The 23,097-nt window shown below is 38.0% G+C and overlaps 2 protein-coding genes and 7 non-coding genes across 9 annotated transcripts in view; 4 read left to right on the forward strand and 5 right to left on the reverse strand.

Annotated features, from left to right (window-relative positions):
- Positions 1-5,920, reverse strand: part of LOC144654454 (tolloid-like protein 2) — a 41,471-nt gene extending 35,551 nt beyond the window's left edge. The window contains exons 1-3 of the mRNA XM_078514609.1: positions 4,853-5,920; positions 1,029-1,067; positions 29-395 (exon numbers count right to left, since the gene is read on the reverse strand). Of these exons, the coding sequence (XP_078370735.1) occupies positions 29-395; positions 1,029-1,067; positions 4,853-4,898 (452 nt within the window). The 5' untranslated portion in view covers positions 4,899-5,920. The remainder of the gene's footprint in view (positions 1-28; positions 396-1,028; positions 1,068-4,852) is intronic.
- On the reverse strand, positions 5,912-5,984 carry Trnar-acg (transfer RNA arginine (anticodon ACG)). Its single transcript has one exon. It is a non-coding gene; the product is annotated as a tRNA-Arg (tRNA).
- Positions 5,985-6,738: 754 nt separating this feature from the next.
- On the reverse strand, positions 6,739-6,810 carry Trnap-ugg (transfer RNA proline (anticodon UGG)). Its single transcript has one exon. It is a non-coding gene; the product is annotated as a tRNA-Pro (tRNA).
- A 454-nt stretch (positions 6,811-7,264) lies between these two features.
- On the reverse strand, positions 7,265-7,338 carry Trnan-guu (transfer RNA asparagine (anticodon GUU)). Its single transcript has one exon. It is a non-coding gene; the product is annotated as a tRNA-Asn (tRNA).
- Positions 7,339-7,608: 270 nt separating this feature from the next.
- Trnap-agg (transfer RNA proline (anticodon AGG)) lies at positions 7,609-7,680 on the forward strand. Its single transcript has one exon. It is a non-coding gene; the product is annotated as a tRNA-Pro (tRNA).
- A 1,975-nt stretch (positions 7,681-9,655) lies between these two features.
- Positions 9,656-9,729, forward strand: Trnat-agu (transfer RNA threonine (anticodon AGU)). The gene has a single exon. It is a non-coding gene; the product is annotated as a tRNA-Thr (tRNA).
- Positions 9,730-10,826: 1,097 nt separating this feature from the next.
- Trnav-cac (transfer RNA valine (anticodon CAC)) lies at positions 10,827-10,899 on the forward strand. Its single transcript has one exon. It is a non-coding gene; the product is annotated as a tRNA-Val (tRNA).
- A 3,215-nt stretch (positions 10,900-14,114) lies between these two features.
- On the reverse strand, positions 14,115-14,186 carry Trnap-ugg (transfer RNA proline (anticodon UGG)). Its single transcript has one exon. It is a non-coding gene; the product is annotated as a tRNA-Pro (tRNA).
- A 1,385-nt stretch (positions 14,187-15,571) lies between these two features.
- Positions 15,572-22,967, forward strand: LOC144654348 (uncharacterized). Its single transcript, XM_078514476.1, has 8 exons — positions 15,572-15,642; positions 15,775-15,878; positions 16,963-17,607; positions 19,005-19,124; positions 19,709-19,825; positions 21,584-21,697; positions 22,140-22,469; positions 22,937-22,967. The coding sequence occupies exons 2-7, from the start codon at positions 15,791-15,793 to the stop codon at positions 22,442-22,444; spliced, it is 1,389 nt and encodes a 462-aa protein (XP_078370602.1). The 5' UTR covers positions 15,572-15,642; positions 15,775-15,790; the 3' UTR covers positions 22,445-22,469; positions 22,937-22,967.
- Positions 22,968-23,097: the final 130 nt, after the last annotated feature.

Below are 23,097 nucleotides of genomic sequence, written 5' to 3' on the forward strand. Positions count from 1 at the left end.
GGCTGGCAAATAACAAAAGTTATTTCACTTACTTTTTCGTAATTTTATATGAGAGAAGCTTGCGACGAATCCTCGCCCCTCATTTGACATGTCCGATTTGAATTTCACCCACATCTGACTTCCTTCAGAATAAACAGCAATCCTCTTTGCAATGCAAAACCTGCCAATAAGCTGACCATCAGAGCTTGCTCCTTCTCTAACCTCAACATAATCACAGTGGCACAGAGTGCAGTACTCTAGATCCACTTCGTTGAACACGAGTTTCACGTGCTCGCCTCGTGGTGCAGTTATCACCCATACACAGACCGTGTTCTGTAAATACTGAGAGCTTGGGTATCCTGGACTCTGCAAACTTCCTTTAGAAGCCGTAAGGTTTCCACCACTTGGGCAGTCAGCTTTATGGACAAGGAAAAAATGTGAAGTTATTCTTGAACTACTTTTGGTGTAACTTTATATCTTAGTATAGTCTATATATCATCTTGTTAGTCTGAGATCTGTGTATGTTATTGAGAGGGGTCTGGATGGGGCACAGATAGCTGAGTATCGGTCAAAAAATTTGAACTGTCATCTGTTAAATAACGGGGTATATAACTAATAGCTGAAATCTGTGAACTGCAAAATTTACGGATAGCAGAGAAATGGGCAAAAATTTTAACTAACAGAAAGTGACTCGCCGAAAATTTTTATTTCTAACTGAAGACTGGGCGCATAGTCATTCTTTTGCCACACTTTTTAGGTGTCACTGCTCTGAACATGTTTGTCCTGGTTACACAACTCTGCAATATAAAAAATGGCGCCGGAGTTCAGCATGATATTGCTTGTAACATTCCAGACTACTGTCGCCCTTGACTGTATTAAAAATAAAGCATGCACCAATACTTAACGAAAAATAGAAACAGAACTGCAAAATGTGTTCTGACTAATTTCTCGCTGGGTGTTCCGCTTTTAGGAACTGACGTCGACATTTTGACGGACCTCTGTTCCAGGTTGAAAGAATATAACACGTTTAAATATTATAAGTACCTTACCCGTTCCAGTTCTGTGAAAGGTAAAACTCGCCATCAAACCTATGAAAAAGAGATACCAATGTCCGAGAAGATTTGTTTGAGGGCCAAATACAAATACATGTAATAATAATAATAATAATAATAATAAATAATTTACTTATATTGCGCAATTATCAATTTAAAAATTTTCAATTGCGCATTACAATATAGTTAAAAAAAACTAAAAATTTAAAATTTAAATTCACAAGCTAAAAAAGATTAAAATGTATATGACTATAAAAAGAAATGTACAATTAAAAAGCTTTTAAAAATAAAAAGGTGTTGATGGCTTTCTTAAAACTTTGCAGAGATGGCATGTTTCTTATTTCACTTGGAAGATCGTTCCATAATTTAGGGGCGGCCACATGAAAAGAGCGATCCCCAAGCGTTGCGAGTGATTTACTTTGGCTATAATTAAGGCGTAAACCATTGTTGGAACGCAGGTAATGTCTTCCAGCAGTTTCTCTAACGGAAATAAGTTCACTTATGTAGGCTGGAGCAAGACCATGTACGGCTTCAGGCAGCAATTTTGCGAAATAACTTCAGAAAAGACAATAATATCACAAAAAGCAATAAAAACCTGTAAGTCCTGTAAGGCAGTTTTAATCTATGTGCTCATGCAAGTATTAGTGTTACTTAGTTCGCTTGATTTGAGATCAAGAAATTGACGACTGATTTAAAATAAAAAAAACATAATTATTCTTCATAGAAGAAGCCTGCAGAAGTTTAATCATTTATTCCGGAAGGTCATCTTTTTAAAATTTCGTGATCAAAAACAGGTTTCCATGCTCGTTTCTAATTTGTTACAGTATCGGTTTTGCCGCAATTAAAGCAAAACTGAGTCCTTCTTGAGAAGATAAGTGTGGCGGATTAAGGTGGCTCAACTGGATTTTTTAGGGGAAACACCGCTCAAATTTGAGAATTGACTACGTCGCCATTAACAATGCTATCGAAAAACGATCACCACAGTTGTATCAGATAAAGATGAAATTTTTTATGACCAGTGTTATATTGACATCGGAGTTGCCATAGCGATGAAATGACGTCATTACGTTTTTTACTTTCGCTCGTATTGCTCGGCACCAGGAGATTTTTTCGGAAATCGCTCAAAGGAGCTTGTACCACCCACAGCTGCCTCGATGTTGGCAAAGTTTGAACAAATTCTATGAGAGCGTTTTCGAAATATTTGGGGATGAAGTTTTTGGGCCTATAAATACAGTCAAAAACATACTAACGAGAAAATGGGGTAATATCTGAAGAAAACGACGCGCCTGTGAATTGCAATTTCATCTTATAGTAGTTTGATTCCATTTAAAATCGTGTTTAAAATAGTGGTGGGGATTGCTTTGGTCGATTGCGAGAAAAAATAATTTGATGAGCGTGCGTTCAGGTGCGCTTGTTGCCATTTTTGTTTATAATTTGGTCTATGCCTACATAAAAGATAATAAATTAAAAACCGCTCGATGAATTCTTTTTAAAATTTGACAAACACGAGGTTTGTCATCAATTGATATAGCTTGCAAGTTTCAAGCTCATTGAAAACATTTAAGGCAATAAAATTGGGCTTCCCATGTACTGATTTTTTCTCGAAGATTTCGTGTTTACAAGCAAGTGTCCTCATTATTCACGGGTATTGTTTTCAAGTGTCATATCTACGTGCACCACTCCAGCAAAAAAATTCATTTGCATTAAACAGAATGCTCGATTGCTTTCCGAAAATTTTTCCGAAGCATACTAATCTGCGTTGGGGTGAGAATAGCAATGACAATATATGCAGAATAATAGCTTTCGTTTTCTGGACAGAGGCCCTTGACATCAATCGCCCGACAAATGCTGTTACAATTTCTTAAGCAATATAAGCATGTTTCGGAAAACTGTTCGGAAAGCAGTCGCGCGTCCTATTTAATGCACATGAATTTTTTTTGCTGAAGTCGTGCACGTGGATATGAAACTTGAAAACAATACCCGTGAATAATGAGGACACTCGCTTGTAAACACGAAATCTGCGAGATAAAATCAGTACATTGGAGGCCCAATTTTACTGCCTTAAATGTTTTCAATGAGCTTGAAACTTGCAAGCTATATCAATTGATGACAAACCTCGTGTTTGTCAAATTAAAAAAAAATCATCGAGCGGTTTTTAATTTATTATCACTTTTGTAAGCATAGACCAAATTATAAACAAAAATGGCAACAAGCGCACCTGAACGCTCGCTCGTCAAATTCTTTTTTTCTCGCAATCGACCAAAACAATCCCCACCACTGTTTTACACACGATTTTAAATGGAATCAAACTACTATAAGATGAAATTGCAATTCACAGGCGCGTCGTTTTCTTCAGATATTACCCCATTTTCTCGTTAGTATGTTTTTGACTGTATTTATAGGCCCAAAAACTTCATCCCCAAATATTTCGAAAACGCTCTCATAGAATTTGTTCAAACTTTGCCAACATCGAGGCAGCTGTGGGTGGTACAAGCTCCTTTGAGCGATTTCCGAAAAAATCTCCTGGTGCCGAGCAATACGAGCGAAAGTAAAAAACGTAATGACGTCATTTCGTCGCTATGGCAACTCCAATGTCAATAAAACACTGGTCATTAAAAAATTTCATCTTTATCTAATACAACTGTGGTGATCGTTTTTCGATAGCATTGTTATTGGCGACGTAGTTAATTCTCAAACTTGAGCGGTGTTTCCCCTTGAAAATCCAGTTGAGCCACCTTAATATTGAAGTCATTATTCTCTATAATTGCGTTTTCAAGTTTTTGGGTAGTTTTGCTTTGGAAATGGATGTGACAAAGTCAATTCTTGCAAAGCAGGAGGGAAAACCTCACTTACCTTCCAACGACACCAACTGACAACAAACGAAACACTGACAATAGGTTGTTTTGATGTCGGATGTAAAAATGTTACCGAAAAACAATATCATTTAGCTCAAATATTTTAACTGTTTTTTCCCCTAATATCGTTCTCTTGTGGTAGATTCGCGATTTAGCTTGAGCGATTATTTTAACACTCAAGTTGGGCGACCTCCTACAAGGAATAATCTATGTATTCAGGCGATCAGCGAACAGTTGTTATCAACTGTACCTAAACAAAACAAAAAGACGTGAAAGAGCATATCGTTCGACTAACACTTTAAATGTAGATGAGTAGGACATGGTTAACGTGATTTTTATTTAGCGGCAATAGCGGCAAGCTCTCGTTCAACTTGTTTTGCACCGGTTTGGCTGTATCACAAAGAATGTAAGGGAGCCAAAATATATCCATGATACAAAACATTTAACGCTTCAGCCGTATACGCGAGTGGCTGCCCTTGATAACCGTGAACGAAGAAGCAAGTAATTTATATATGTCGCTTTAAATTTGGAAATACAGTCATGTTTAATGAAGTCTACGTCGTTTTGGATTCTTTGTGTGTTAAAAGGATCAACTTTGTTGTCATTTAAGACTACCCTGACGAAAATGGAGAAATGAATAAACGAACATTCGGTTGCTCGATTGACAAAATCGATCCACCGACTAATATATATGAGACACAAGCTTGCGACCGACCAAGTAACTCGAGGTAAACACTAATTAAGAGAAAAGGTCGTTTCGATAGATATAGTTTGCCTTGACAATGTTACAAATGTCAGTTTTTGCAAACAACTAACGGCATAGATATCGCCTCGAGTGCTAACGTAATGATCCAGTTTACAAAGCTAACGTGACCGTTGAATTCAGAGCCATGCTATGTATACGCTTCCATATTTAAGCAATCCTAGAAATTTCCTTCTATGGAAAAACCGCGCAAGTTCACTTACCATACCAGGTTAACAGCCACTTTGTCGATATAAAGAACTGGTGCATGTTCTTTTGACAGCGCTTGCACCTCAGTGAGAAAATAAGGTACCTTATTAATCGCTCTTGGATCGACTAAATTCGATTAGATAAAAGAGCTCGCCAGGGCATAATAGCAAGGTCTCTTTGACAACATGCCGCCATTCCACTATCGTGTACGTCAGCAAAATCGTTTAACCAATAAATTAGATATTAATTCTTGTTTCCAACTGGCTGGCGCCGTGACCTTAAGTGCTTTAATGTACAGGCGGCTCAAGCAACTCTTTCTTCATTTCAAATTGCTTCCAAAATGTTAGCTCCTTGACAGTTCCTATTCCTGACTATCTATGGTGTCATTTTCGACCTGTCGTAACAACGTTCAAGTTTTATATGCCTGATCAATATCGCTTTGGCTGTATGTAAGAAACTTGAACTGTTAAAGAAGTATATGATATATCTATGATGATAATAACAAAAATGTGTTGAGCTGTCGCTGAAAAGGTTCAACGACAGTATTAAAAGACGAATAATATTCCTGACCCTTTTTAACCGTTGTTTACCCCACAATGTCGCGTTCTGAAATCTCCGTTTAGTATCTGCTATGAGTAAGCTTGTGGGATTAAATCGTTGCATTGTTCAGCATTCATGACCGTTACGTGCTGCTTATCTGTACTTCAATAATATCAGCGTATTGGCACTGGCTGCTCTAGGTGTTTTACACATGGAAGCGGATGGTTACATTCTACTTCGTCCACTACACGACGGGAAAAGGTTTAAATGCCACTGTATTTACTTGGGCTGCTGCTGCTGCTACTAATAGTAATGACGTTCATGATGGTGGTGATGATGATAATGATGATGATGATGATCGTGATAATGATGATGATGATGATGATGATGATGATGATGTTATGATGATGATGATAATGACGACGGCGACGACGACGATAATCATGATGAAAATGATGCCGTTAAAAAACCTCCGTATACTTGATTTAAATAATGCTGAGTACGTACGTTTTCAGTTGCCCAAGAAAAAAAGACGACCCCGCCAGGATTCGAACCTGGAATCCCCTGATTCGTAGTCAGATGCCTTATCCATTGGGCCACGGGGCCGCACATGTTAATGCTCGTCTTAGTAGAGGGTACTAATGGCGCGGTAGCAAACGAGGCAACCAGTTCTTTTTTCGTTGTCAAATATTAGCAATTGTTGTTGTTGATGATGATGATGATGATGATGATGATGATGATGATGATGATGATGATGATGAATTCGTTCTTTAAGGCCCGGCTAAAACGGACGCAGCATTTCAACGTAACATATCGCAACATTGTTGGGTCATGTTGCGAGATGTTGTGAAGCAACTGGCTAAACGCACGCAACATTTGAACGCAACATATCACATCATTGTTGTGCACAACATGTTGCACGCGTTTGGCCACCCTGTTGCAATATGATGCAATATACGTGATGGCGCATTACGAACTAGTGCGCATGCTCCGGTGCAACAATGTTGAACAAACGTGGCCAAACGAGTAGAACATCATGCAACATCCAAAAATGTTGCGAGATGTTGGGAGAAGCTTGGAGAAAAATTTGACCATTTTCACTGACTTGATCCAACATTATCCAAAATATTGCAACATGTTGCAACAAGGTGGCCAAACGATTGCAACATGCTGTTTGCAACAATGTTGAGATATGTTGCGTTGAAATGTTGCGTGCATTTGACCGGGCCTTTAGTTTTGAGACATTTATAGTTGTCCTGACCCCTGCAGTGGCGTACAAACAAAAAGCATAAAGTATACGTAGTGAAAAAGCAATACAACACAACTTATTTGCAGAATCTGAAAAAAGGGAGTTGAGTTAGGGCCTGTCCGGGAGTCGAACCCGGGACCTCTCGCACCCAAAGCGAGAATCATGCCACTAGACCAACAGGCCTTTCATTTCATATTCTTATGTCAAATTAAGAATTAATATAACGGGTACCAGTCTTTTTTAGAAAAGTTGATCAAAAGATTAATTATCTGAAATGTTATCCATGAAGCAACAGCAGTATTTATATTTTTTTTCACCAGCGATCTACCATTGCACCAAGGAAAACATCCTTCAGCAAATTATATCATAAAATATTCGTTTTACTATACTACTGGGGATTTGCGAACTTTACATCTTTACGTTTTCAATTGGTAATCAATTGAGTATTTCTAGCTATAGGCTGCTATTCTTAAAGACTTCCTTCATCATTTTTGGCACAACAGGAGGGATGGGAGCGGAGAAGAATGGAATTGAATGTTTGAAAGAAACATGATTCTTCTATACTAATAAAAACATATATTAAATAAAAACATCACAAATACTAAAATGACCTTCTGTTGATCAAATCAAAACAAAACGTCCCCGGGTGGGCTTGAACCACCAACCTTTCGGTTAACAGCCGAACGCGCTAACCGATTGCGCCACGGAGACTTACTTAGCATTACGAAATAATTTTTTGTTAATAACAACTCGAAAGTTCGACAAATTTCATTGCATGTTTCTTTTCATTGTTTGTTAAAAAAACTTGGCAGGGAAATTCATTTTCTCTTAGAACTGTATCACGGAAAGGGGCAGTACGCTCTAGATATAGTTAGTGTCTTGCCCATAAGATGACAAAGAACAACTAACAAGTGTTGTACCACCAGCTAAACAGAAGAATAGTAGATTTAGACCTTTCTTTAAAATGCCTTTGTCAAGTGTGGCCTGTTGGTCTAGTGGCATGATTCTCGCTTAGGGTGCGAGAGGTCCCGGGTTCGACTCCCGGACAGGCCCGGAAGATATTTTTTTGAGGGACCAGGAGCTGTTGTCGGGTTGGATGGCAAGGCAGAACAATGTTTAATAAACGCTATATAATGGCTTCGTTTGATTGACAGAAAAATGTTCTCAGAAACGCAAGCGTCGAGTTCGTTATTTTTTTCTTCGCTTCTTGGTTTTTTTCTCGGCCTGAACTCGCCTGAACGTTGAGGTCACGATCGTTCGGTCACATATTTGTAAATAAATGACTATTAAAAGTTCAAGCAAGCAAACCGTGTACGATCTCCTACCGGTATACGTTGGATCAACTGAGTGATCTAATCGGTTTGACACATAGAAAACTGAAATTGAAAAAGCAGAGACCGATACAACGTAGAATGAGAGAATTAGTCTTGTACTATATTTCGGCTGGCCAAACCAGCCTTCTTTAGGTACAATGTACCTGAAGAAGGCTGGTTTGGCCAGCCGAAATATAGTACAAGACTAATTCTCTCATTCTACGTTGTATCGGTCTCTGCTTTTTCAATTTCAGTAAATAAATGACACGCAATGCATGCGGAAGCAATAACGTTTCCCAAGTGGTTCTTAAATAATTTTCAGGACATTTTTTAAAAAATAATGTAAACTAAATAAAAGTAGCAGAGAACTTCTGTATTGAATGACTGTTCGTCAAAAGTTGCATTATCTTGTAGTGTGACGTCTGGAATGTCTATTATATATGATATACAATATTACTTCAAGCGACCAAGGTCTCGATCATTTACACAGTGATTTTAAATGCGGATTTTAAATGGTGAACAATGCACCAGATAGAAAAAATTATGTTCTATACGTTTCGGAGTTAGTACCCCTTCTTCAGTGGAAAAAAATGAAATGCCAGCACTGTTTATCCCAGTCGCTCGAAATTTCTTTAGAGAATTCTTTGTTACTTCTCATTTACACAGGCCAATTGTAGTGTACAGATGTCTGTTTACTGATTCTAATAGAACTTGTCAAATATAGTTTTATCTTCGTTTATATTTTGTATTAGCCCTTTCTATCTTCCCAGGAGTATTTTTGCTTTGTGTTATTCGTGGCGATTTCCTATTGTGCTAAACTTGATCTCTGGTCAGTGGTCACGTCTCATTTATTCCTGTAGTTAGTTCCCAGTCCTATTCGGTCGGTTTGTCGGTCGCGCGAAACAGAACCAGACGAAACAAAAAGAAGATAATCTTATTTTGACCCCGATTTGGACAAAAAAAGAAGTAATAAACCCACATTTCTTCAAGTAACCTTTTTTTTGGTGAGGAAGAATATTATTCTGTACCACGGCTAACAAAGGTTTTAATTTTGGGCGCTTTTTGGTGAATTAGTCAACCAGAGCATGACTAGTGTGGCGAGGTCATAAGAAAGAAATAACCTCTTCTAGCGGCTTATACCTGCCTTGGATTGGACCGATCGAACAACGCCTTTTGACACTCAGAAATAGGTTTCCTGGGAGCCTTTTTCGAATTAAGGCGGGGGGGGGGGGGGGACGTGACTTTGAATTAAATTTTAAGTAGTTTAAAGAAGGGGTAGAAGAAAGAAACTTATTTTTGGAACACCATCGTGCATCTACATTAAATCTTGAATATTACCAAGAGAGGATAAGGGGCCGTCCCCTTATCCTCTCTTGATATTACTTATTTCTCTAAATGTTACAAATCCTAAGAGAAAAACTATTTCCTCTCAAACATCCCCACAAATCACCCCGAAAATTTACATAACTCCCTAAAACATAGATTTATAATAGGAGCAGAGGGTTTTTGCATTGCTTGTAAAGTGAACGAGAAATTGCCAGTAAACCCATGTTCAGCGGTGCAACAATATGGCATTCGTGTTTACTTCTGCCTTAACGAAGCGTCGCTGATTGCCAGGAGTATCAGACCAAGCACCTTACATGAGGAACTACTTCAGGAACCAATCTTATAATAGTTCAATTAAGAGTTATTTATGTTTAATCAATTAGTCATGTGGCGCCGTAGCTCAGTTGGTTAGAGCGCCTGTCTAGTAAACAGGAGGTCATGGGTTCAAATCCCATCGGTGCCTGTGCGCAATTTTTATTTTTAACAATTATAACTTATAATAACTGCACATTTAAGCTTTATTTTTATTTTTATTTTATGAGTATGAATTTTACACGCACTATAACTTCAAAAATGTCCTTTAACAACGAAAAAAATGATAATCAAAGACATTGTAACCGATCATTACGACAGGGTGCATAACAGGGGCATAGATTTAGACTAGTGACGGCTTTCGTTCACAATTTTAATTTACCTTTATCACTGCCAATTGTGAACGAAGAAATGAGAAAACCTCCGCATTAAATGCAGGGGCATGTTCAAAATTTGAAAAACGTGCCTGTCAAATATAGTTGCCTTCAAAACATCGAGTTCTGTGAGCTATGACCTGTCATGCCAAGTTCTTGCTAGGTAACTTTTAGATGGAATAAGACAATTTAGTTTTTTTGCCTTTAACATCAGTTTAAATAAAGTTAATACTCTGTAAAAGGTTTTTCTGTTCTCTCCAGTCGGTTGGTCGGTTTAGCACGGTCTACACTATTTCACGTCATCTCATTCAGTATTTACAGTCCACTTTTGAGGACACCGGTACACTCCGTTGCATTCCGTTTCAACCCATGGTCAAATAACGGCTGCAGGAGCCCCCGGGGGGGGCACTCAAAAAGCTTTTACCCCTTACCCTTGTATATACCATTTTGACAGAAATTGTACCCCTTTCGTATACCTTTAACTGGAAAAAGGTCCCCCTTTCATATACCTAAAAGACATGGCATAGACTTAGAACAGGACGTTTTCTTGTCATTTTTATGCAGCGCTAAATAAATTAAAATAATACAGCCATAAAGTGCGTCTGTTCGAAATATTTTAACTAAAGGCCCTTTTAAAAACCTAAATGACGGATTTTCATACCCTTTCGTATACCAAAACTTGTGAAATCCCTACCCTTTTATATACCTGAAGCCTGAAAAAGGTACCCCTATCGGGCGGAACCTCCCCGTATAGGTCATTATATGGGGTACCCCCCCCCCCGGGGGGCAGGAGCCTATTACCCGGGGAGACTGCAAGCAAAAATCATTTGCTATGAAATTAGAAGACCAAAAATTGAAATTTGAATCCACTACGGTTTCCGTAGTGTAGTGGTTATCACGTCCGCCTCACACGCGGAAGGTCGCAGGTTCGAGTCCTGCCGGAAACACTTTTATATAAATTTGTACTTTTTTGGGATAGAAAAAGGAGAATTCGATCAATTCAACGCTTCACAATCATTTTTTCCGTCGAGGTTCGAAGAAAATCGAGCTCCTTATTGACTATAGGCGGCCAAGAGAGTAGCGAGGTAATTTATTTTGAATCAGTTAAGCATCTCCTTTAAACAGAAGAATAAACAACTCATGTGTTCCAAAACTCAGATGAGGGATTAAATCTGATTCTCTCATGCAATATTAAACCTCCACAGGTTCTTCTATGCTATTAAAATGATAATTATAGTTTATTAAATCAAAAAAAAAATAATGTCTTTCTGATGTGTGCCTTAGCACAGAAATGAACTAGAAAATAAGCAGGAAAAGGGTCAAAATAGTAGCATCAAATAAAGCACCGATGGGATTTGAACCCATGACCTCCTGTTTAATAGACAGGCGCTCTAACGAACTGAAATACGGCACCCTGATGACCGACATTTCATAAACTAGTGGTAACCACAGGTTAGAATGTGCGGGACTTGACGCACTTAGAAAAGGTACTGGTACGAGTGTGCGTAACTTTAGATGGCAGTGTCGATAAATAAATGATAAAATGGACAAAAGACAATTATTCAGAGTAACGCGTCACGCTTAATTGTCGCGAACCGGCCGCGAACCAGTCAGAGTTGTTTTTTGATTGACAGTTTTGTGAAGTGTAGTCGAACACGCGGTGTGAATCTAGATGTGCATTCTTATCGTTCTTGGAGAACAGATTTTTCTCTTCCGGTGTTACGACAAACTGTCGTGATTGACACATTTTTCGCATTCCGATCGTTCTTAGTGGAAAAACAAAATTTTCAACTTCCGCTTTCTGTTGCCCTTTTATTAACGTGGCGCGCACGCGTAAAAAGCAATCCGCTTGTCACTGTCAAGATTAGGGTAACGTTGCGGGCCTCTCTTGGGTCCGCAATTAATTTCTGCAGAATACTCCGAACAAGCAATTTAGCAAGCTGTGTTTGATTTCTTGCTATTAAGTGGAGCTTTTGGGTCTGGAGTGAGTGCTGTACTCAGTATCAGTCCTTGCATGAAAAATGTGGCTCTAAAAATAGCGCATTTTACGATAATAAAGTGAACATGTACAGAGAAAGAACCCCCGCAAGCGGAAATCAAGTTTAAACGAATGAGAAATCGCTGCGTGGATAGACTAGACTGTCCACAGCCCTCTATTTTTTCGTGTTTTTTCGATCGATGAGCGCGCAGTGAGAACGGCGAAAGAACTGGACGCCAGCGCAAAACGGAAGAAGCAAGGGGGTGGGGGGCGGAGAGCGAAAACAATAGAGGGGCTGTAGTAGGCATGAATAGATTGTGCTAGTAAATTCAGGAAAAGTTGCTTCACAATATACCAAAAAGTTGCTCTAAAGTTGCTCAAATATCAAAAAGTTGCCACCAAAATTTAGAAAAGTTGCTTGCTCTCTAGAGTCGTTTTGACGTGAATTTTGCGTTTTCTTGAAATTGAAGCGCTTGCAGGTTTACTAAGACTTGCCCCAGCGTCTATGGCAACCTCAATGGGGTCAATGTCTGAATTATTTCCATTTTCCTCGTCTAAAACTTCATCTAATTGCGATGCCATAAGTGACTCGGACTTCAGCAAATATCAAGATGGCCGTCGGCAGGCTCTATGTTGCAGCAAATAAAACCAGTTTTAATAAAATCCTTCGAAATGAAACGACCTTTAACGGTTTGGATCGGTTTTATATCAATTTGTTGCTCAAAAGTTGCCAAGGAAGGTAAAAGTTGCCCTAGGTTGCTGGTACTACAAAAAGTTGCTCAAAAAGCTAAAAGTTGCTCAAAAGTTGCCGAGCACAATCTATTTATGCCTAGGCTGTAGACATCTTTGGAAATATTGAATTTCCCGTTTCTCCAGAAACGGAAAATTCCCATTGGTTAAAAGGCGGCAAAAGTGTCATCACCTTGACAACGGCCGATCATGATTGCTTGCAGGCGGCGTCTTGCGGTTGCTCGAGTTGTGAAAAGAAAAGACTGATGCAAAGATGACTGATGACTGATGCAAAGAATTAACAAAAGAGAAAAACTATATTTGATAAATCCTGTTAGATTTAAAAAGCAGAAATTTCTACATTCATATACTTTACAAAAAGGTGTAGACACGACGGCATTTGAACTTTCTGAGTTCTTGCTCACGCGCGAGTATCGTATATTGCGTTTATCGTATATCGGATGTCACGCTATAATATAACTCGACTTTTAATTGTTGAACAACAATGGGAAGTCTAAGATTAAATAAAAACTGTTGTTCAATAGCAGCAAATCTATGAAGAAAATGTATTATTATGCTGTTAAATCATGCTGTAATCAACAAAATCAATTGCAACATAAATTACCGTATTTTCTCAATTAAACACCCCCGGCGTTTATTTCAAACTTGGCTTCGTGGATCCGGCGTTTATTTGGATGGTGCAGTTTATTTGAGCAAAATGTTTATTAAATAAGGGTTTTTAATCATCATTTGTAACATGAATGTATCTTGCCATCAAACCTAAAGCATATTACACCTCAAATAAATGCCTAAAAGGCTTACTTACCACTCTACCTTGGAGACCCGGCGTTTATTCGGAGCCCGCCGTTAAATCGAGAAAATACGATACTTCGGTATCCAGTGGACTTGGACGTCTTCGCTTCTGCATGCCTTGCGTGTCGTTTGTTATATTCTGCAACAAAGAGTTTAGACCAGTTAATTAATAATCTACACCGGTAAAAATTGGTATATCTGTTCAATCTATAGATTTTTTTTAATGAACTTTATTTGACAACACACAAACTTTACAAAAAAATTAGATACACAGAAAAAGGAGAGGAAAAAAAAGAAAAAAAATGGTAGTTGCTAAAATTACAATATATTACCTACGGATTTTTTTTACATACAATTAATATATTCTACTGCTAATAACTGCTTATACATATTACACAAATTATTCCAAAAAAATAGTTTACTTGAATTACAATTGACAAATTTATAAATTACAATGGAGGAAATGTTGCAAACCGGCAGCTAGCAGTTGGTGATCATCAAACCGATAGGAACATTTCCAGGAAGCATAATGCTTTATCTCTCGCTAAAAAGTACTTTAAAATTGTCATAATTAAAGGTAAAAATGATGATAATATGAAATGATGATAACATTTGATGTAACAAAGAAAAAAGGATCTTGAAGGGCCTGTCCGGGAGTCGAACCCGGGACCTCTCGCACCCAAAGCGAGAATCATGCCACTAGACCAACAGGCCTTACACAAGGATTAAGGTTGCAAGTAAATGTAAATATAACGGGTACCTGTTTATCTCTGGCGTGGAGTTGCCGGAACACGACATCAAAGAGCAGCTGATTAACTAAATTAAATTTTAATTCAGGTTGACGCGTTACTGTACAGGTACTGTTCATTGCATTTTAATCCATAGTTCAATTAACATGAAAACAAAAGAATAATCTATTTTCCGCTATTTTGTAATAAGGTATATGGATACCAGCGGATTTAATGCTGGGGGTAGCCCTGCGATGGACAAGCATCCCTTCCAGGGGGGAGTAGAAATACTCCTTCTTGCTTAATGCTTTGGAAAACGGGATAAACTCCGGCCATCCCATAAATTATAGCTATATAACACAAACTGCAGTTTCAGCTAATGCAATTGTTTCTTTTTATCTATCAGTCGGAACATCGTTTTGTGTGAACAAATTATCTGAAAGAGGCTAGTTTCTGTGAATTTTTTAAAATGTACTTTAAGCCCTTTCCTTGCTTCTGTTGCTATACCAACGTGTTCCAAAGTCTGGTATCTTGTACAATTTATAATTAGTTGAAGAGAATCGTATTTCATTTATAAACGATTTATGTAATTCAGTTCTAAATGAACAACAAAATAACCGAGACGAGAATAATTCTTTTAAATAGCTGTTTCACCAAATTGTCCTTTGGACTGTAAAGTAGCCTCTTCGTAATTTTTTTTGGAATTACGTGCAATAAATGCGAGTCGTGCGCCTGTTTTAATGCTAAAACTATCATTTGCAAAATGTAATTTATTAAACAATTCTCCTGAAAGAGGTAACTTTCTTTGAATTTTTAAAAATGTATTTGAAAGCACTTTTGACCCTTCGGTTCCCATGCCAACCTGGCCTAAAGTCTAGTATTCTGTACAATTTATAATTAGTTATGGAGAAACGTCTCGTATAATTCAGTTCTAAATGAACAACACGACACCAAAGACAAGAATAACTCTTTTAAACGGCTGTTCGAGCAAATTGCCATTTAAGAGCTGTAACTCAGCTTCTTGGTATATTTATTTTGTTTGGAATTACAACAACTGTGAGTCATTTACAAAATCGACTTGTTATCAGTTAAGTGATTCTCCTGAAAGAGGTTAATTTCGCTGGAAGAAATTAAAGTGTATCTGAAAGCACTTTACATGCTTTCGTTTCTATGCCAACTTGCCTTAAAGTCGAGTATTTTGTCCAATTTATTATTAGTTATGAATAATCGTATTACGTTTATAAACAATTCATGCAATTTAATTTTAAATGAACAACATAATGCCAGAGAAGAGAATGATTCATTTAAACGGCCGTTCGAGCAAATTACCGTTTGAACAGTAATCCAACCTCTCGGTATTTGTTGAGAATTGCAACTATAGGTTACCTGTTTCGGTATTATTCACCGGCTATCATTTCAAAAATCGACTGGTTTTCTTTACAGTAAGTTACATTTTTTCTTTCGATGTCTGTCTATTTGACACCTTGAAAGCCGTAGTTTTAAAATTCGAAATCTTTTGATGATCTTCTTCTCGTGCTATAATATTTTTTCTATATTTTTCTTTTTTTTACAAGTGCCTTGCGCCACGACATGATCAACCCGGCACTGCTTCGAACGTGGCTGACGTTAATTCTCATCCAAACAGTCTTTGCCACGACAGCAAACCAGAGCGCTGGATGTAAGTACTAAACAGCACTGAGCACCTCACTAAAACGACCACGCTCAGACACACTGAATAATTTGGCCACTCTTTGGTCAAAAAAATGGCGGCTGTATAGAATTTTTTAAAAGAGTAAAGTGTAAGTACGTATCGGCCGACGGTCGAGACGAGAAAACTGAGAAGTGCTTTTGTAGAGAGATAGGTGACCGTTTTGGAGAGGAGGCCATTGCTATAGAGTGGCGACCGTTAACTACAGAGAAGTTATCTCTCTCGACAAATAGCGCAAAAATTACGAAAATAGGGCCCGGGCTTACAGTTGCTTAACGTCCCTTTGTGGGATTATTTTAGGAGAGGGCGCTTATATACGGGAGGAGGGTGGGAGATTATTTGTGGAAGGAAATTTGCGTTGCAAAAGTGGCTGGGTTTATATATGTCTAAAATGAAAAAAATTTCACATGGTTAAACTCGATTACCATAATGATGTGACCAAGTCTCTGAGCATGCCTTAATAAAGGGCTTAACATCGGGAATGTTATATATTACTTAAAAAATAATCAACTTTATTTAAAGAGGGTGAACACGTAACAGTAAAAAACTGAAAAACCTGTGAAAAAATCTAAGAATCTAAAATTACAAAATTTAGTTAAAATACGCTATAATGTAAAAACTAGGTAAAAATTACTCCATAATGTCGAAATTGATATAAAAGAAATTAGCTAAAAGGTTGATAGCCAAAGCTTAATATAGGGCTTATAATCGCTTCCAAAATTAGGAGGGGCTCATTCTCGGGATGGCTTAGTTTCGGAATGTAGCGGTACATAATTAAAATGCGATAGCAATGTCGCTTTGTTTCGCGCATTTCTTCATAATGTGCAGTTGCTACAGACATACTGTTGATTTCCGTGCCAAGTTTCATGTATACACGGTGTCAAAAATACATTGTAAGTTACTTGTGCATGAGAAACGGCGCGAGAGAAGCATAAAGGGAAGGCAAGTTCCCCCCCCCCCCCCCCCAACCCCCAATCTCGATGAAAGTACTCTATCGTAGTTTGGACGACTGTTGTTTTCAATTCTGTTTCACATTTTTTTCTCCTTCTTAAAGCGGTGGATCTCCCAGATCCCATAGCTTTCTTTCCTCTTAATGGCGAATACAAAACAAAGGACGTGAACAACAGCCAACTTGAGGGCAAACCATCTAATGTTCACCTGGCGGCGGGGCCCGATGGAGCGCCTAATGGATCGTTTTACTTCATGGGAATAGAAGACAGCTACATTGAGTTCCCAAACAATGGAAGTCTGGACACCAAGACCTCGATAACAATATTACTCTGGTTGTATCCCGAGAATGACAATGGTCCTCTTTTTGATTACAACGCCGCATCTCAGCCCTTTGCAGTTCACTTCTGGCTTCGTTATGGGTATCTTATCTCTCGTTTTGCTTCTCTTGGACCAGATTCCCAGTCAACCCCGGTGGCTTCTTCAAAGCCTGTGAAACCGAAGCAGTGGCAATTTGTCGGAGTTACGTACAGCCAGAAATCGGGCACAGTTCAATTCTGGATGGACGGTCAACCAGATAAATCGTATAATATCGGTAAAATCGACCGTCTGGCTTCGGTAGGAAACGTGAGAATTGGTGTAATACCAGGAGATTTCGAATTATACTTAAAAGGAAGAATTGCGCAAGTGCGTGTTTTTGACGTTCCGTTAACTGCAGAGCAAGTTAAGAGTATAGCTGACAATACTCAAGGTATGGAGTCTCTTTTCAGTTGCGAATAATTATAACTAGTCATTCCATGCTTTAACGCGGTATACCGTAAACTATAATTCAGCAAATTCGTACAATGCCCATATATGGTCAGAAAGCCATTATTGTCCGTCATCGGATACATGACAGATGTGCTGCGATACACGTAGGTTGCCAAGATTCTTCCAAGACTTGTAAAGCGCAGCGTAACCACGGTTTTTGTAGCTGTTAAATGTGTTCGTTAAAAATTTTGTGTAATAAAACAATTCTTCTGCTCAATGTCAAGTACCATTTCGCAGGATAATTGTTAAATATCCAACAACTGGCTTAAATATGCTGTCTACATACGAATCTATCAGTGTGTTTTAGTATAGAAAGAAAGAAAAAAGCTTTGCATTATTAATTTACCGCATGAATCTTTCAGTAAATGTATTTGTACAGATAACTGTGATATAACAACCCGTAAAATTTTCTGTCATTTTCCGAAGAGTTCGAAGGTCAGTTGCTAGCTTCCGACGATTTTCTGTTTTCGAAATTGCTTTGCCTTTTTTTCGAAGTCAGATAATAAGAACAAAACAATGCTATTTAATCAAATGTTTTTTATTGTAGCTGTTGACGTTTGTGATGAACAGAAACCATGTAAAAATGGTGCTAACTGCCTGATAGAAAAAGATAATGGGTACACCTGTGAATGTGAAAAGGGATTTCAGGGAAAAAAATGGCGGGCTCATCCTCGGTGTAAGAATCTGTGAAACTCACCGGTGACGTAAAACAAAGAACGAACAAAGCAACAAAGAGCGTCAAAAACAATACAGAGCAGGGAGACAAAAGCTCCAAAACAAAGAAAAATATCACAGGTTCTTACACCGAGGTAAACCCGAATTGCGGGAATGGCAAGATAGAGTATTCTTGATTTTGATAACCCGCCTCGCTATAACAGTAAATAACGGTCACTTTAGTCACACAATCAATCACAATCACAACCTTTACTTTTAAATAGACTGTTCTCAGTCCCCTGTTTTTCGCCGCCGCCATTTTGGTTCCTGCAAAAAGCCCGTGGTTTTTGCTCGCGTTCAGGAACCAAGATGGCGGCCCATTGAACTCAACGATCGATCTCTACGACTTCACGGAAAAAAAATGGACTGTGAACAGTCTAACTATTAAATAACAAGATTATTAAGAAGACCTTATAGCTCGGGCGAAGAAAAAGCACCTCAGTTCCCAATCCTGTCGATCTGTCCATAACACTCCAGAACGAAGACTCGACGTGAAACGATGTACATAACAGCCGTGGATCGAAGTGAACGGATACCACATGTGATCCATCTAGCGCAAGCAAGTGTTATCCTAATAGGAAATAATGCTTAATTTTCACATATGATTTATGTTTTGGTTCTTAGCCGTTGATATCTGTGCTGAACAGAAGCCATGTCAAAATGCAGCTGAATGTGAAATGACAGCTCCTGATCAATACATCTGCAAATGCACGGACGAATTTGAAGGCAAAAACTGCGAGAATGGTAAAAAAAAGTGTATAAATTTGGCAATATTAGATTAACCTTAGTGGCAGATACGACCTGTTAAAATATTAGCAAGTGGATACTCTAACTTTATATTCAAGAGGAGACTTTATATTTAAGAGGCAGCGTGGCCGAGTGGTTTAGGACATTGGTGCACGTGTTGTAATCCGGTGGTCCCGGGTTCAAAACCTCCGCCCTGCCACTAGCTGGATTTGTTTCTCGGTCGGCCCGAGTTCAATTGCTCGGTCACGCTTCGCGTATAGCCAACTGGTCTGCCTCCTGTCACTTGGGATTTTTAATCATGTTTTGTTCATTATAATAATTGTTTTCTCTGTTTCAGTGGCATGCCTGCAAACTAGCTATCTTGAAACTAAGTGCATAACCACCATAAACAACATTTGCATTTGTTTTTTTTTTTTTACATTACAAGACGGTACAAAAAGTAGCTGCTTGTGATTTAGAGCTAGCGAATGCGATAGGGACGACGCTGTCAACATTACAGTTAAAATCTATACTGGTGAACAATTCGCCTTATCAACTCCAAGCTGAGATTTAACTAAGTGTTTTCTTGATCACCATTGTAGGTGTTGATATTTGCGCCAAACAAAACCCGTGTAAGAATGGAGCTGAATGTGAGAACAAAGAAGGTGGATTCTCTTGCAAGTGCAAAGAGGGATTCCAAGGAAAGAACTGCGAGAAAGGTTAATTGTGCTACTTGTGTTCATTTTAGACAAACAAGTTTTAGCTAACACTCAGCGAATGCTTCATACTTGCAGCCATCGAAAAAGCAAAACATTGCAAACGGCCTGAAAATGAATGTCATTTTAATTGATTGTTTGAAAATACACACTAACAGAAACTCTGTAAGAAGATAGACCAACTGTAGTTAATTTTCGATACATGAATGTATCACACTGACAATACCAGTATCCTTTTTCCTAGGAAACGCCTTACGTCTAGACTCTTGGTCTTAGGCCATCGTAACTTGATTAAAAATATAATACAAACATCGGTGATAAGCATTATGAAAATCGCGTTTTACTAAACTTGACGTTTCGTTTGCTAAGCTACATATCCATTTTCAAAAGTATGATCGTTAAAAATTTGGCAACTATTTATATATTGTTATGAAAGGGGTCTGGAAACTAGACTGAGACAATTGATCTTCAGCAGTAACTTAATATTAACAGTTCAGTTAATAATATTAAGTTTTTGCTTTAGGATTAATACAGAACGTTTTAAAAATATATTTTTTAATAGATAAAGGTTTAAGTATAATCTGGCTATTTAATAATTCAATATAATTTATGCGATTTTTACATGTAACGTTTGTTATGTATTTTAATAAGCGCAATAAAGACATTTTATTTATTTATTTTTTATTTATTATTAACTTTTTTATTGATTATTAACTAAATTTGATGTATCGTACATTACCCGTACGTTAAACTTGGTAATTGCCGCTGATTCGAAAGCCTGACTCTGGGCTCATATACATCTACGATGATACACACGAATGAGGCCTACATAGAGGAATCAGTTTGTGTAGTGGGAAAACCACTGGTCCAAAATATTGCACGATAATAAAACTGGAGCAATAAAGCTTTGAAATGATGGCTCTTGCAACAAAATTGGAGCAACGACGGCTGAAATATCGTAGTTCAAAGACAGCGGAGTTTCGATTTCAACGGGACTGCCGCCTGGTGTTTACATTATGCGATTTTTTATGGTTTTCTATAAACGGCAAGAATACAAATCAAATTTAATCGGAAGGAGATGTAAATCGTTTGGTGAGTTAGATTCATACATAGTTAAATCAAATGTGCTTGCACATTTTTTCGATCACATTCAGTCTGCCGATAATCTCTGTTTATAAACTTTAAGTTTTCGGTTTTCGCCATACATTCCTCCTCTACGCCTTATAATATTGGTCTCAAAAAGTGTTCGCAGAAAACGTTCCTGAATACAAATGAAATTCGAAGTCTTCACTTCAATTCTTGTACAATGTGGTTCTTAATACACAAATCTATTGTGTTCCGCTGGCACATTTTTACATTTGTTAATTTGTCAAGAAATATTGTAATTAAACATTTCTTTCTCCATACATTTTCTTTGTAATCCTTGCGTTCGCTTCTACGGTCAATGTACCGCAGGACATACTAACCGCGGACTCGGAGGTCCACGATTTCTGGAGATAAGTTTAGTAAAATGCGATTTTTCATAATGTTTATCACCGCTGTTTGTATTATATTTTTAATCACCTTACGTCTAACTCTTAAGTGTGGTTTAAATGTAGTAGTTGTCTTCTCAACAATTATACTAATACTCTAATACTGAATACACATTTTCTGTCGCTGTCCAATAGCGTTTTACAAAAATCAACATTAAAAAAATTATCTTATCATGTTAAAAACAATTACATGTATCTCAAATATATGTTTATATATTATTCCTTGTAGAAATAAATGGATGTGATTTCGCAGAAGTCAATTGCTTCAATGGAGGCAGCTGTGAAGCTCGTGGATCTAGTTACACGTGTAACTGTGCGGACGGATACATAGGAACACACTGCGGTGAGGAGAATGCATGTTTTCACATTTAATATTTTTCTGAAATCCATGAAAGCTATCTTCCGTTTTTTTAAATCACCGGTGACATTTTATCGAGCTTTACTCGTTATCAATTTGAGATTTCCTTGCATTTGGATGTGATGTTGTACATGACTTAATTATCCTGCCAATGCTCAAGCTCCTTCGAGATTGTTCTCCGCGTATTATGAAGCAAGAGTTTTTAGCTTTCAATAAAACATTCGTTTGAAATGACGGTCACTCTCTGTACCTCACCCACCCCACACCTCCCCCCCCCTCCCCCAACGCCGTACGGTACCTCTCCCTTCCAGCTAATCCCAATTAAGTTACGAGAAACACTCACTGATGAAGAAACAACACACTCGTGGTTTCTAATTTCTTCCTTTTCTCTACATTAAATTACCTCAACCGAACTCTGACACCTTAGAATGGGCTGTAAAGGGCTGCTTCAAGGAATGGAAGAAAGTCAAGAAAAAGGCCATGCCTAAGGTCTTCAAGACTGTCCAGGGTAACACCAAGAGTGTTGAGTGGGTCGTGCAAGAGTGCATGCGACAGGCTGATAAAGATGGCCTGGAAGTATTTGGTGTCCGTAAGGGCGTGCAATGCGTGACAACTAATGGACGTCACTATTCCGTTCACGGTCGTTCAAATGGTTGTCAAGTTGTGGGACAGTATGGTGTTGGCAATAAGAAAGCTAATTTTGTTTACATGCTGTATAAGAATAGTGACTGAGGCTTCAAAAATACAATGTAAAATTGTAAGTATTAGCTGTTTGATTTTCGTGGTTAGACGTTATGTGGCAAGTTTCATATAGTGTAACTACTCTTCGTCTGTTCTGAACTAGGATAGACGCGCACAAGGGTAATTTTTAACGAAGGAATAAATTTCCCATGATAAATCATCTTATATCGCTTACTGTGAATTTAAAAGGGACATTTGTTAAGAAAAAACACAGTTAACAATATAAACTGTTCGGATTAAACAACATCTAGCTACACAAATTTACGAGCTGCTGTTTTATGCCTTCCGAAAATCGAGTTTCCCTTTTTTTACGTACCCAAAATGCCATTTTTTATTGCTCTTAACAGAACAGACATGATATTCTCAATCTTCATATCGACCATCTGAAGAGGTGATTTGATGCCTTCTGAGCAGATATTTTACTTTTGATTTACTCCAATGCTTGAGTTATTGATTGGTTTTTAAATTATTTTCATATTGCAGGGACTCTTTTGATCTGAAATTTACAGACGAATGATGTGACGATACTGCAGCTTGTAACACTCACGTGGTTGTAAATTTGAAATCCGCCAATTTCAATAAAATCTCTCTCTATTCAGTGTTGACTGGTCTCACTACTATTCAATTCAGCAAGTAGGAAATAA

The sequence above is a fragment of the Oculina patagonica genome, chromosome 5, assembly GCF_052425735.1.
Source record: "Oculina patagonica isolate OP01 chromosome 5, crgOcupat, whole genome shotgun sequence".
NCBI lineage: Eukaryota > Metazoa > Cnidaria > Anthozoa > Scleractinia > Oculinidae > Oculina > Oculina patagonica.